This window comes from Sphaeramia orbicularis, chromosome 14 (genome assembly GCF_902148855.1).
Source record: "Sphaeramia orbicularis chromosome 14, fSphaOr1.1, whole genome shotgun sequence".
Lineage (NCBI taxonomy): Eukaryota > Metazoa > Chordata > Actinopteri > Kurtiformes > Apogonidae > Sphaeramia > Sphaeramia orbicularis.
The window spans coordinates 8,213,475-8,229,228 of record NC_043970.1 but is presented as its reverse complement, the minus strand read 5'-3'; the positions used below and the strand labels follow the sequence as shown (position 1 = coordinate 8,229,228).

The window sequence follows — 15,754 nt, the reverse complement described above, 5'->3', positions numbered from 1 at the left end:
AATTACTAGGTTTGGCAGAGAGCAGTAAGAAATGGTTAAATAGAGATAAAACACCACAAACCAACTTAGGTTTTAAATGCCGGCTTGTTTATATATGAAATAAAAAGTAGAAATGTTTACAAAAAAAAATACTTTGTACCAAAAGACAATTTACACATACATTTAACACAAAAAAATACACCCCTTTACATGTCAATGTAATAAATGACATTAAATGAAAACCTCTTTTTCTTTATGAAAAGAAAAGAAACACAATTCCTTATTCTTTCTAGTTAATCTAAACCTATTTGGTTTCAAAAAAGCTAATTTGAGCTCATTTTAAATTTTTTTTTTTTTTTATCCTTACCTATATTTAATACTTATTCAGTTCTTATTTCAATTGTTGAAAACAGTAAATTATTATTTTAAATCTATTTATCAAGTTTTAACTCAAAACAGGCCTATTTTAGTATCATTAAATGATGTATTATCTTCCTATTAATATTTAAACTTAAAACAGTGACTTAGTTTAGCATTTCAATACCCAACTTATTACCAATTAATCAGGCAATAGTATAAACAGAAAATAATACGTTCAGAATCAACATCAGCAAAACATCCACAGTTCAACAAGTTCAAGACACAAGATATGAACCAACTTGGTGAATGAATTTCAGAAATATCAGTTTGAAAGTTCTAATTAATCTGTCTCTCAACAAATCAATGCAGAAAATCTGCGAAAGCTAGCGACCGTGCTAGGCAGTCCATGCGGAGTCCATTCGGAGTCCACGTGATCCAAAGAACAAAGAGAAAGAAAGAGATCCGCAGCATAAGTGAAACCACTCTTACCGCGTTGTAGAAATCCACTTGAATCCAGAATATCGAGGGCTTTAATCAGTCCAACCTCGGTTCTGCTGAATAATGTCTGCGTCCTCCACAAAAACAAATAAATCCTCACGGTGAAACAGGTCCAGTTATTCCAGATTAGTCCTACAATGGGTGGCTCGCCATCACGATCAGTCTGTGTCCATGTGCGTGATGCATGTACTCCGGCAATTCGCCGTGTACTTCAGCAGTTCTTAATTAAACTTAAAAAATACCATTCAACATAACCACAGTCTATCACAATAGACGAAACGGGAAAGAAAGAAAATACTTTTCAACACAAAATAAAAGGTTGAAACCTTAATATTTCTCTGTCGGCCTGGCTCACTGGTTCAGCTCTGTACAGTCATCCTCCATCTTACACACCTTTCTCTTTTTGCGTATCCTGCAACAGGAACTACTAGAGCCGTTCAGATTGGCCGAACAGAGCTGCAGTTTCTTAAAGCAACAGGATGCTCATTTTAATCAACTAGTTGACAAAGAAATTCACTAACAAAGATGAAATATTGCTTTTAATCTTATCTGCTTTTATCACTACTTTTATAACAAATATGAAATTTAAAATAATGAAATTTGGTTCAACATATTTATACTATTTATTAATAATATTTATTTACTTAAGCTATTTTGACCTGGGTTACACCCTCCCCTCTTTAAATGCAAGCCCTTTGCATTAATTAGAGGGCTTCACTCTTTTGGATTCACGTACTAGGTATTTAGGTGCAAAATTAGACTCTACAAGGGAATTAGTGATGGCTGTACTCAAACTTTGGAATAATGTTTGGACAACTGTCACTAAAGGGCTCCCTAGCTCAGGGTATGTCAGTCTTTTTGTTAGTTCTCTTTGTCTTGTAGATCTTCTCACTTCACTCTCGTTCTCATTTCCATCTTTATCATTTTCTCCTTCATCAATCTCTGTCTCATTCTGGTGTGTGGTTTCATCACTTTGAGGTTCACCAGACTTTTGTGTACTTTCTCCATTCTGATTTTCAGCATCAGCCGTAACTGTTTCAGGTTCTTTTTCTTCCACAGGTTTATCTACTGTCTGGTCAGGTAAGTTCTCTCTTTCAGGTTGGTCATGTGTGGTGATAAGTTCCACCTCAGGTGAGCACTGTGTTTCTAGTGATGGTGAGCTTCCAGATGAGGCTCCACCAGGTTCCTCTGGAGCGCTGCTGGAAACTGCGGGATCCAAACAGGTAGGCTCAACAGAGTGATGGATCTGTTCTCTAGGAAGCACAGGCACAACATATTCCTGAGTTGACCTTATGGTTCTAAAGACTGGCTCTTGACAGGTATAGACAAAGTCAGTTTCTTCATCAGAGTTAAACTCTGGCTCCTGTTCTTTAGGGTCAGGGTTTGGACATTGACGGGTGCTTGGCCTTCAAGGCTTAGACACAGCAGGAAGTTCCTCTTTAGGGGCTGGTAAGAACCCATAAGGTAACAAGAGGTCACGGTGCAGGGTTCGGAGGGGACCGTCTTTGTTTTCTGGCTTGACGGAGTAAACTGGAAGGTCTCCCTTCTGGTTCACAACAATATGCACAGTTTCTTCCCACTTATCTGCTAACTTGTGTTTTCCTCTTAGGCGCACATTTCTAACTAGCACCCGATCACCAACATCCAAGGTGGATTCAGTGGCACGTTTGTCAAACCTGACTTCATTTCTTTCAGCTGCTTTAGCAGCATTTTTCTTAGCAAGCTGGTAACACACCTGAAGATGGTCTTTCAGAGCTCGTACATACTGGGAGTGAGACTTCTGTTTGCTGTTGTTCAATGGAACATTGAACGCAAGCTCAATAGGCAACCGAGGTTGCCGCCCAAACATTAGCTCATAGGGCGTGAACCCCATTGTCTCATGTTTAGTGCAATTATACGCATGCACTAGTGGTTTCATAAAGTCTCACTAGTGGGTCTTGTCTTGAGCTGTGAGTGTACCAAGCATGTTTAAAAGTGTCCTATTAAATCTTTCCACAGGGTTTCCCCTGGGATGATATGGTGTCGTCCGGACCTTGTGTATGCCTGCAAGATCACAGAGTTCTTTAATTGTGTTAGACTCAAAGTCTATACCTTGGTCACTGTGCAGTTTCTCAGGGAAACCATAGTGTACTATGAAACTGTTCGAGCCTTCTGATTTGGAGTTGGGATTGCCACTGCATATTTTGTGAAGAAATCAGTGACCACAAGCACATCCTTTGTATTGCTATGGTCAGGTTCAATCGAGAGGAAATCCATACAGACTAACTCAAGGGGTCTAGTGACCTGAATGTTTGCTAAAGGCGCTGCCTTCTCTGGCAGAGCTTTGCGACGAACACAGCAACTGCAACTCTTTATCTTTTTCTCAACATCATTAGCCATTCTTGGCCAAAAGAATCTGGATCTGAATCTGGAGTTAGGTCAAGAGTCTGATCAAGACCTAAATGACCCATGTCATCATGAAGACTTGTCATTACCATATCTCTGAATTTCTCAGGCAAGACTATTTGATAGTGAGTTTCTTCACCAATCTGCCTTTTCCTATAGAGGATGTCATCTTTCAACTCAAGCTTGTTCATCTCTCGCAAGTAGATAGGAAGGTCTGGCAGCTCTTTCTTAACAGTTGGAGAAGGGGTCTCCTCAGTCTCCATCCAATGGATTATCTCACAGATAGCAGGATCTGCTCTCTGCTGCTGACTCGAATCATCCTCTGATACACAGGGGATGACAGGAAAACCATCACAGCTCTCAAGAGTGTCTGGAATAGCTGTAGCTGACATAGCAAGAGATGTGACAAGAGGGGTAACCTTAGGGCAGACTAGATGTTTCTCACAAACTGCACTAACAGTCTTGGTGGAAAAACGAGTGAACTCATCAGACTCAGGTAAGTGATGGTGTATGAGCTGACGAATTCGCTCCTCCTATTTCTGAGACACTAAATCATTGACAGGTTCAGCATGTGGACGTCGAGAGAGGCCATCAGCATCAAGATTGCGTCTCCCTGCATGGTACTGAAGCTGGAACCTGAAAGTGATGAGGGCAGACAGCCAGCGATAGCTAGTTGCATCTAACTTAGCTGTAGTGAGCAGATAAGTTAAAGGGTTGCTGTCTGTGACCACTGTAAAAGAAACACCGTACAGATAATCTCCAAACTTTTCTGTTACTGCCCACTTGAGTGCCAGGAATTCAAGTTTATGAGCTGGGTAACGGGATTCGCTCTTTGACAGACCACGGCTGGCATAAGCTATAACACGCATGACTCCCTCCTGCTCCTGATAGAGTGCTGCCCCAAGTCCAGTTGTACTGGCATCTGTATGTAATACATACGGTAGCTTAGGGTTAGCAAATCCTAACACAGGGGCAGTAGTGAGCTTGTCAATGATGGTCTCAATAGCTTCTTGATAGGTATCTGTCCATCTATTCCCAAAAGGCTCTCTTGGCTTAAAGTACTGACTACTGTTATCTTTTGACTTGTCACTCTTTCTAAGTGGTGGATACCCAACAGTGAGGTCATTTAACGGCTTTACTATTTTGGAATAATTCTGGATAAACTGCCGGTAATATCCAGCAAACCCTAAAAATGAGCGTAGCTCTTTAAGATTCTTTAGGCTAGGCCAGGTTTTCAAGGCCTGAATCTTGTCAGGGTCTGTTTCTACACCGTGCTGTGACACTCTGTGTCCCAAGTACCTCACTGATATCTGGAAAAATTTACATTTCTCCAAAGACAGCTTTAAGCCATACTCCCTCAGACGGTTTAACACATGAAGGAGGCGGGTTTCATGTTCCTCAACAGTGTCTGAGAAGACTATCAGATCGTCCAAAAATACGAGGACTTCTTTGAGGCTGATGTCCCCCATACACTTTTCCATCAGCCTTTGGAATGTACGGGGAGCATTAGTTACACCCTGAGGCATCCTATTAAACTCCCAGAACCCCAGTGGGCAAACAAAGGCTGTTTTGGGTTTATCAGTTTCCTCAACTTCGATCTGATAGTAACCAGACTTGAGGTCCAGAACAGAGAACCATTTTGAGCCTGTGAGCGCAGAGAAAGCCTCCTCCAAATTCGGTAGAGCGTATGCGTCCTTGATGGTTTGGAGGTTTAGCTTTCGGTAATCAATGCAGAGTCTCACATCTCCATTTTTCTTTCTAACCACCACTATAGGTGAAGAGAAGGGTGACTCTGACTCACGAATTACTCCAGCCTCACTGAGCTCTTGCAGGTGTCTCTGCACGGCATCAAGATCTTGTGGCCGTATTGGTCGAGGTTGATGCTTAAAGGGTGTCTCATCACTCAGTTTGATCTGGTGTTTCATTTTATTTGTTTGACCAAAGTCTGAATCATGTAAAGCGAACACCTCTGGCATAGCACTCAGCTTTTTCTCTTCTCTCTCTCTCTCTCCATTCAGCTTGAAGTGGAGAGCCATCAAAGTTGAATTTCAGCTTTTCAATTCCAGTAGATTTTGGAAGATTATCAGAGTGTGCTGGCTCAGCAGGGCTTTGTTTACGAGAAATTACTTCCTGCACAGCATGAACTTCAGCTATGACACTCTTTGCTGGAATAATGATGTCATGCTTACTTTCATTGCGCAGCACCACTGGTAATTTCTTATGTGGGTCATCAGGAGGACTAAGTAAGCAGCTTGTGACCAGCATCCCACCAGGCAAGGAAGGTGATGAGGGTGATTCAATTACTATCCACTGGTCTAAAGCTTGGCTGTTGACATGAGCTAGTCCTTCTACAACACAGCTCTGACCAGCAGGGACAACCCTTGGTTCCTTTCCTGGTAGCCTCACTAGCCCCAAGCTACTGCCTTCTTTCTGTTTGTTTCTCTGTTGCATTACTTTCAGGACAACTCTACAACCATATGAGATAGCTTGAAAATCTGTGTTCGCATTGCAGCAGTTCTCATACACCAGATCTAAGGTGTTGGTGCTTATCAAGAGTGCAGACTGTGCATTCGATCTGGTGTTTGGGAAAACTAATGCAAGGGTGGAAAGAGAAATTTCAAAGCCAAAACAAGACTTTTGAAAGGTTATGTCAACTTCTATAAATCCTGAATAGGGTACAGCTTGACCATTTGCAGCCTCTACCTCTAACAGCTCATCCAAAGGATGGACCTTCAAGTGAGAGAGGTAGCTCTCATAGAATGATTGCGACACTGTAGTCACTTGAGATCCTGTGTCAAGTAAACAGTTATAAGACCGTCCATCAATGCATACACAAGCAGTGTATTTAGCTACTATCAATCCCTTTGGAATTTTTACATTACTGGATCAAATGGATACAAACTTTCTGTTTTTTCTGTGTTTAATGTCAGCGGTGGGACTGTTGTTGCTGCCTTCAGCTCTCATTTGTCCCACAATGAGGGCTGAATTCAGTTTAAATGCTGAGAAGAGGTTGAGCCATTCTGACTGTCCCAAAGAGATTGCTTTTCTTTCAGCTGTGCCTTCTTAGCAGCTACTAATGACGGATTTGACTCATTAGGACAGACAGAGACAATATGGCCATCCTCACCACACTGAAAACAGTGCCAGGGCCTTGGTCTGTTACTAGGCCTTTTGTCCACAGCTGGGGAACTTCCAGGCTCTTTGCTCATTGGTTGATGCTTTGCACCAGGCTTTGATGCATTGGTCTTTTTCTTTGGTGTGTTTTTCTGGATTTTTCTGCTTGTGAGCTGGCTCTGAAGCTCAGTGACTTTCTTCTTTAACTCAGTAACAACAGTCTTTGGTGAAGATTCATTTGACTCAGCTTTTAGTGTTTTTAGTTGAGCGAGTTGACTCTGTAGCTCAGTGACTTGCTTTTTCATTTCAGTGATGTCATTCTCTATTGATGTGTCATTTTCAAGAGAGCTTGCAGCTAGCAGATGTGCACTGGCTTTCTGCTTTGCTGCACCAAGGTGCTTCTTCTTGCAGGTTTCTTTTGTACTTTGCTTATCTTCTACGCGAAGTTGCAACAGTAACTCAGAGAATGGAGGGGGTTTGTCTTTCTTACGCTCAAGCTGGAGATCAGCTATTAACACATTATCCCAGCACCCACGACAGAACTGACGCAGTAGATGCCGGTCAACTTCATTAGCTGATACACCACCTCTCTTAAGTGCTTGGGTGAGAACTGTTTGAAGTCTGTGCAGATACTGGGAGGGCTTCTCTCCAGAATCTTGCAGCGTGCTGAGGAACACAGCAAAAAGCTCATCACCATCTTCCACAATTCCAAATGCTGAATCTAGGAGTTTGAGATAAGCAGCTAGTAAAGCATTTGGGCCTAAAGGTTTCACAACATTAGCCGCTGGTGGCACTAAACTGTCTAAAATCCTCCTTGAGTGCTGTAAATCAGACAGAGCTGGATCCTTGAGAATGAGTTCAACACTATTTCGCCATGTGTCAAAGTCTACTTCATGACTTGGACATAGAGTTTTACCAGAGAACTGTCTAAGTCTAAATGATGCATTCATCACTGACACTGGTGATTCACTTCTCACCACATGCTCCACTATCATTCGTTGCACTTCAGGTGGGTTAGCATACCTAGCAGCACTAACTCTTAGCAGAGCAAGGAACTTCATTCTCTTTAGTACTGAATACTATGGGGTCTGAAACATTCTGAGGGGTTTCACCTCGCTTCATTGTTGTAGACGGAAAGGTCTGCCCTAGCCATTTGTGGTGGGTTGATGCTGGTTGGGCTATTTCACTTTGAGTCCCTGTGTTGGAAGATTCAGTTTCAGGCTCACTCACATGTTCAACTTCAGCAGTTGCTGCTTCACTAAATTTTGACCATTGTTCTTGAAGAACATCTTCAAAGGATTTTCCACTTAATTTTGCGATCTTTTGGAGTTCAGTCATGAAGCTTTGTGTGGCGCTCTCAGACACAGTGGGGATATATTCACTTGACAGAGCTTTGATTAGGTAGGTGATTCCACTAGGGCTCTCATAGCTATATGGGAGTATAGGCTCTAGGGCACTAACTGCAGTTCCCTTCTCATACTCTAGAATTACATTCTTGTGGTATGGAGATTGGGGATCATCTATTCTAATGATTCTTGCTATGCACCCATATTTGACTAAGAAGTCAGAGACTTCCTCATCTAGCTCTGTTTCTGTAAGTCCACTATTGATGACTGAGTTTGACACTTTAATATTTTCTCTATCTACTACCTCCATTTTGGCTGGACTTATTCTAGTTTAGGTCTGGGTGATTACTTATTGTATTGTTGTATAGTTATCTCTATTTAACATATAACTGCTCCTGGCTGGCTCGCCAAAGTTTATGTAGCACTTACTACATGTTAAGTATGTTGGACCAATTACTAGGTTCGGCAGAGAGCAGTAAGAAATGGTTAAATAGAGATAAAACACCACAAACCAACTTAAGTTTTAAATGCTGGCTTGTTTATATATGAAATAAAAAATAGAAATGTTTGCAAACAAATACTTTGTACCAAAAGACAATTTACACATACATTCAACACAAAAAAACACACCCCTTTACATGTCAATGTAATAAATGACATTAAATGAAAACCGCTTTTTCTTTATGAAAAGAAAAGAAACACAATTCCTTATTATTTCTAGTTAATCTAAACCTATTTCGTTTCAAAAAAGCTAATTTGAGCTCATTTTAAATCTTATTTTTTTATCCTTATCTATATTTAATACTTATTCAGTTCTTATTTCAATTGTTGAAAACAGTAAATTATTATTTTAAATCTATTTATCAAGTTTTAACTCAAAACAGGCCTATTTTAGTATCATTAAATGATGTATTATGTTCCTATTAATATTTAAACTTACACCAGTGACTTAGTTTAGCATTTTAATACCCAACTTATTACCAGTTAATCAGGCAATAGTATAAACAGAAAATAATATGTTCAGAATCAACATCAGCGAAACATCCACAGTTCAACAAGTTCAAGACACAAAATATGAACCAACTTGGTGAATGAATTTCAGAAATATCAGTTAAAAAAGTTCTAATTAATCTGTCTCTCAGCAAATCAATGTGGAAAATCCGCGAAAGCTAGCGACCACGCTAGGCAGTCCATGCGGAGTCCATTCGGAGTCCACGTGATCCGAAGAACAAAGAGAAAGAAAGAGATCCGCAGCATAAGTGAAACCACTCTTACCGCGTTGTAGAAATCCACTTGAATCCAGAATATTGAGGGCTTTAATCAGTCCAACCTCAGTTCTGCTGAATAATGTCTGCGTCCTCCACAAAAACAAATAAATCCTCACGGTGAAACAGGTCCAGTTATTCCAGATTAGTCCTACAATGGGTGGCTCGCCATCACGATCAGTCTGTGTCCATGTGCGTGACGCATGTACTCCGGCAATTCGCCGTGTACTTCAGCAGTTCTTAATTAAACTTAAAAAATACCTTTCAACATAACCACAGTCTATCACAATAGACGAAATGGGAAAGAAAGAAAATACTTTTCAACACAAAATAAAAGGTTGAAACCTTAATATTTCTCTGTCGGCCCGGCTCACTGGTTCAGCTCTGTACAGTCATCCTCCATCTTACACACCTGTCTCTGTTCGTGTATCCTGCAACAGGAACTACTAGAGCCATTCTGATTGGCCAAACAGAGTCTCTTAAAGCAACAGGATGCTCATTTTAATCAACTAGTTGACAAAGTAATTCACTAACAAAGATGAAATATTGCTTTTAATCTTATTTATCTTCTTTTATCACTACTTTTATAACAAATATGAAATTTAAAATAATGAAATTTGGTTCAACATATTTATACTATTTATTAATAATATTTATTAACTTAAGCTATTTTGACCTGGGTTACATTTGTTTGTGCTTCGTTAGTGCTTGTTAGTGCCGTTAAAATTTTCATTTGTGCTATTATGAGTTGAGTTATTAACAATTCTTTGAAAGGTCATTCTGAGGTCAGCCAGCCCCCCACTTACTCCAAATTTAACTGAAATGGTGGTGTTTGTTTGTGCTTCATTAGTGCTGGTTTGTGCAATTAAAATTTTCATTTGTGCTATTATAGTAATCAAGTTATTACCAATTCTTTTATGGGTCATTCTGAGGTCAGCCAGCCCCCCCACTTGCTTCAAAATTAACCAAAATGGTGGTGTTTGTTTGTGCTTTGTTAGTGCTGGTTTGTGCCATGAAAATTTTGTTCTTGTACTATTATGGTTTCATAGATATTACATTTATTTTCAGCCGATGACATCACACAGCCTCCCACTTCCTCTAAACTGAGTGGAAATGGTTGCGTTTGTTTGTGCTTTGTTAGTGCCGTTTAAAGATTTGCTTGTGCTGTTAGCAAGTTAACTGCAAGAAATGGTTTCATCTGTGTTTCCCATTCATCAAAATGCATTATAAACAGGTGAAGCACAAACCAGATTCAAGGGAATAAGTTGTGGTCCACGCTAGTCTTTTTTCCCCCTAGTTCTGTCTGTTTGGGTGCATTTTTCCCTCAGTCTCCAGTCAACCAGTCAAGCTCTTGGGATGTCACCCTGAACAAGAACTCCAGGTAAATATTTTAACGTTACAGTGTTTTGCTTGGTTTGTGACTGTAGAAAGAAAATAATGCAAGGATATGATCATCATCAGATCAGTTAGCTATACCAATATTGTTGTTTAATGTTGAGATTTCCTTATACATTTGTGTCGCTGTGCTTTGACAAACTGCTTGGCTACACATGATAATTTTGGTAACAGCTGTTTTAGGTTATTGTGCTAAACAGTAATTATTTGAGTGATTGGTATTAATTGGTTCATAAGGCATTGGCTTACAGGTAGCTAAAGTGGACAGAATAAGAACAAATATGAGTATTTTAGGATGCACTTAAAAACAGTGAAGTTACTAACAATGTGTAATAACTTACATTTCATTATTACTCATTTACAATGTAATTATTTGACTTTACTTAGTATTTTGTAGCTAAATGAATTAGTTTCATTACTTTTAAGTTACTAGTTATTTTCCATCCTTAAAAACTGATCTTGACCAGATTATTCCTCAGGGAACTAAACACACTTTGTTTTATTTTATTTGAACATTACATTACTTAACTCCGCAGAAGAAAACATAGAGTTGTAAACACTGCAGTTTTCATCACCTGATGGGACACAGTATGTAATGTACTGTGAATAATATACATGTAAACAAAAAATCCAAATGAAGGAACTCTCTTCTGACTTTTTAAGTAATACTTTCCGCGTTGTCCCTCATAAAAACAGCACAGATCAGCTCATTGACCAAAATATAGAATGTGATATAAGAAGAGTGTTTAACATTTCGTTCGTCTTTGCAGTGAAACATTTAGCTGGGCCTTAGTGTTCATAAGTGAAACAATGATTGTATCTCATTAGCAGAAGCTTCTCAAACCTCTGAGCAGAAAGTGTGTTTCTCCAAGGAGTGAGCACCAAACCTCCTTTAGTATTGGAAAAAAGTAATTTAATTACAATAATATTACTAGGAATGCATTGCTGCCCAGCACTGCCTACAAACAATAAAACTGTAGATGGATCAATTAGTATATGTTTACAGATATATGTATGTATATCTATAGATGGCTACAGACATGCATTTGAAGTTGATGACTGCATGAAATAAAAGTAAGTTTGTAGCACTGACTTTATGTGCAAAATAGAACATAAAAATAGCTGGATTTTAAACAGGAATACACAAAATATGAACATGAAATATGAACTTAAGTAAGGATTTTAAAAGGATATTTAAAAGCATGAATTGTACTAAAAAGTAAGAAATGACAAAATTATCCTGCGAATGAGTTTAATGACGCAGTGAACTGATCACTGTTTTGTGTAGAACACAACATGTGTTCTACACAAAATATTTTGGTATTTTATGATGCTGTTTTCACTCCACTTCCCAGGTCATCATACATCTCCCACATACATGCAGTCCTCTTGCAGTATGACACATAATGTCCAAGAGCATCTTGGGTCAAGCCTCCCTGGAAAGCAATGACTGCCCTCAAGGTAAATGTGGTTCCTTGGAGCACCAGAGTGGAGGGAAATTCACTGAAAGGGAATTCTCTTTGCAGCTGTTGTGGAGTTGGTGGAGTTGCTGTGAAATGGCTGCCAAGGTCAGTATCAATCCACCTAAATTCTCCCAGACTGTAGCAGTGAGTAACCATGTACACAGCACTTTTCCTGTATTGAGGTCTTCTTTTTTGAATGCAGGGGGACACTGAGATGCACTTTGGATCGGCCTGAGGCAGGGAGACTCAGGAAGGCTGAGTCCTCGTTCCAGAGCAGTCCCAAGATGAGCCATGCCAGAAGTCTGCAGGACAGCAATGGAAGTGGAAACAAACAACCTTCCTTGAGGTTTGTTTGCTGAGACTGCAGTACTGTGAGGAACATTGTTTGGTGAAATACACACTTTGAAGACTCCTCAGTGTTCTCTCCACTACAGCAGAGATGTGGCACTGAGCATCCACTTGGACGGCACCAGGCTTCAGTTGGACAGCTTTGAATATTGCCCTCAGTAGTTCTGCGCACTGTACATAGACCTGTTGGATTACGCCCTGTGTGGTGATGGCTTTCACTAGCTGGAGGAAGTGGTTGTCAGATTTGTTGCTGCTAACAATGTTTTGAAAAGAAAGGCTGTCACAGAAAGCACAACATAAACTCTGACAAAGTGCATCAAATGCACAGGTGTTTAGCGCAGACACTTCTGATTTGCCACATTTAACAGGCTGTTGATGGTCTCCATTTTTTTTTAGCAATTGCACTTTAACTCTCTTCTGTCTCACAGATGTATCTGCATGGAGCCATTCTGTACAAGGAGAGAGGTAGGAATTCATCTTCCTTTTTTTGGGTGGAACCACTAAGCCTCTCCAGTTTTCAACAGTGTCCTCATCTGCTGGATGAATGTTTGTAGCAGCGTCAGATTCCACACTAAGGTAAGCATCTGTTTTTCTGTTTTGTTTGATGTGGACAGTAGTAGACACAGGGGGGACTCCTGTGACACTCATTGTAGCAACAGCTGCGTTCTCCTCACTTTTCTCTTTTGCAGAACAAATTCGCATGTTTCCTTCAATGAAAGTAAGATGACGAGCTATGAATCAATCCACCCGAACTGGTAAATTTTCATGCTTAAAAAGCCCGTTTTTGAGGTTTTTGAACTCAGCTTCAACAGCGGCTGAGCTTGCAGTGATGTTGGTGCTTCTGAAGAGAGGGACCATTATTCCTGTCCAGAGTGGTAAGTAACTTACAAGTCTTATTATATGGGGAATGATCTCAGGGAGGTAGTAGATGTCACCCACAGTCGGATGTTTGTCTGGATCTGATTATGTCACACTGAGGTCACCCTTTAAGTCAGATCCCCGGGCCACACCAACACAGACACAAGAAGGTGGTATTTATATAAAAACAATGATTTATTTGCACTAAAATAGGAAATGGAATGGAATCTATGGCTTAAAAAACAATTAAAACGCTTCTGATCAGTGATTAAAACATGATAAAACATAAAACAATCTAAAAAGGGACCGCAACAAATAAAATGTACAAAAATGTGTCTGAATCCCACATCCACTAAAAGAAATCAGTGCTAGGCGCTAGTCAAGATACTCAGGTCTGACCGCAGCGTCCGTGTAGCGTCACACAGTGATTCTTTGTTAGGGCCTTGTCTCTTTGTAGATGTATGTGATCTCATTCACCAGAACGGCGGTCAGGTGTACCTGGATGGAGCCAACATGAACGCATGAAACTCAGCGCCACATCCTCGCTCTGTCGCGGCTAGTCCGGGTCGGGGAAATAGTAGTGGCGTCTGCTTTGTGTCCTCTGGTGAACTGTCGTGCAGCCTCGTACTCCTGCAGCTCCGATACATTGTCCCTCGCCGGCTCGTCCTCCCCCAGGAACGCTCCGCCGCAGCTGGAAGAACAGTATCAACTCAATAGCTGTTTCACACTAATAGCAGCCACACACCCACACAAATAACACGGTTTCACACATTCCTTCACTTAGCGTATTTATGGCTCATCAAAAGGTCCTTTTCCCCCGACACCATCTGAAAACTGGAACGCTGGTCACAAAACGCCGTCCTGCAGAGCCTCGAGCTGCTTCCTTGTCGCAGAGTCCACGTCTTTATCTCTGGAGAGGAAGTCCGTGGAAGGGGAGAGCGTAACTCCTTTCAGGTGTGCACCTCCGTTAATTATCCAGCCCAGCTGGCTGTGGCCCAATAGTTAGTCAGAGTAAGGTAAGTGGAGGGGAACAGGGGGAGACAGAAGTGTCGAATAAAAAAAGTCCAATCCACATTGGCTTCCGCTTAGTCTGTGTACAATCACTGCAGGCTGAACACTCAAAACACAATATACACACACACAAATCATGCAATATAAAATTTACAATAAAAAATGCACAGCAAGCATTAACAAACACACTAAAAGCATCACCATGTAAGATTGTTTAGTGTATAACAGCCCCTGTCATCCTGTGACGATTACATGCATCTGCTTGTTCCTGTCCCTTGCCCTTTTCTTCTGGAATGGTGACAAATTCTTCTGCAATTTGAGCTTTCAGGTATTTCTTGCACCTTTCTGATATGGGTGGGGCTCCAGAACTGTCATCACCCTCTGCTTCACTGAATGCCACAATAGTGATAGCACGTATAAGTTCCTTTACATGTTCCAACGATTGTGACTTAAGAAGATGTGCTATTGTGTATTATCTTTGAGCATTTGCAAATCTAAGTGTCCAATGTGAAAATGTTAGCATAAATGAAGATTCTCAGTCATTGAGCATTGTACTTTACTACATTAGCAATATTTTGTGAGCAATTTTTGAGTCAATATTCTGCTAACTCAGTTTTGAAACATTTCACTTATGTTGGCCAGAAATCTGATTTTGTAGAGGGTTGTAAATTGTGCTGAGAAGTTAAAGCTTGTTAAAACGTACAATATTAGAAGTGAATTTCCTGAAGCAGTACGGGTGTACTACAGGGTAAAACCTTGAGCTCCCACTAGTAGTACATAGTAAAGTGTAGCCCATGATGCTTCATTTAAATAAATTAGGAACAGAACTACTGAACAAAACGCTTGCTTTGCATTGCTTTTCTTTTGAAATTTCAAACATTGTTGATAGGACAACTTAACCAGGTAGACAAGGAAGAGGCATCAAGAAGTTATGATCAGGTAAAACCATTGTGACAGCTGTGATTAACAGAGTAAAAGCAATGTATAATCCAGTGCAATTGTAGCTCCTTAAACAAAGTGAAAGTCCATTTCGGGTGAATTTGTAGCAAGGGGGGCTGGGGTTGACTGACATCATCAGCTGAAAATAAATCTGGTAATATCTATAAAACCATAACAGCACAAATGAAAATTTTAATGGCACAAACCAGCACTAACGAAGCACAAACAAACGCAACCATTTCCACTCAGTTTAGAGGAAGTGAGGGGCTGTGCGACGTCATTGGCTGAAAATAAATCTTGTAATAGCTCTAAAACCATAATAGCACAAACAAAAATTTTAATGGCACAAACCAGCACTAACGAAGCACAAACAAACGCCACCATTTCGGTTAATTTTGGAGCAAGGGGGGGCTGGCTGACCTCAGAATGACCTATAAAAAAATTGTTAATAACTTGATAAGTATAATAGCACAAACCAAAATTTTAATGGCACAAACCAGTACTAACGAAGCCAAACAAATGCCACCGTTTCGGTTAAATTTGGAGTAAGTGGGGGCTGGCTGACCTCAGAATGACCTTTCAAAGAATTGTTAATAACTCTATAACCATAATAGCACAAACGAAATTTAACGGCACTAACAAGCACTATGAAGCACAACGCCACTATTTCTGCTTGATTTAGAGGAAGTGGGGGGCTGCATGACCATCATTGACTGAAAATAAATCTTGTAATATCTATAAAACCATAATAGCACAAACGAAACTCACATTAAAAGATACCCCGGCGAGTTGA

General features: G+C 40.3%; 1 protein-coding gene and 1 long non-coding RNA gene across 2 annotated transcripts; one reads left to right on the top strand and one right to left on the bottom strand.

Annotated features, from left to right (window-relative positions):
* Positions 1-6,209: 6,209 nt before the first annotated feature.
* LOC115433239 (zinc finger CCHC domain-containing protein 18-like) lies at positions 6,210-7,331 on the bottom strand. The gene has a single exon (XM_030154545.1). The coding sequence runs from the start codon at positions 7,329-7,331 to the stop codon at positions 6,210-6,212; it is 1,122 nt and encodes a 373-aa protein (XP_030010405.1).
* Positions 7,332-10,261: 2,930 nt separating this feature from the next.
* On the top strand, positions 10,262-12,124 carry LOC115433255 (uncharacterized). The gene is made up of 3 exons (XR_003937330.1): positions 10,262-10,328; positions 11,698-11,910; positions 12,008-12,124. It is a non-coding gene; the product is annotated as an uncharacterized LOC115433255 (long non-coding RNA).
* Positions 12,125-15,754: the final 3,630 nt, after the last annotated feature.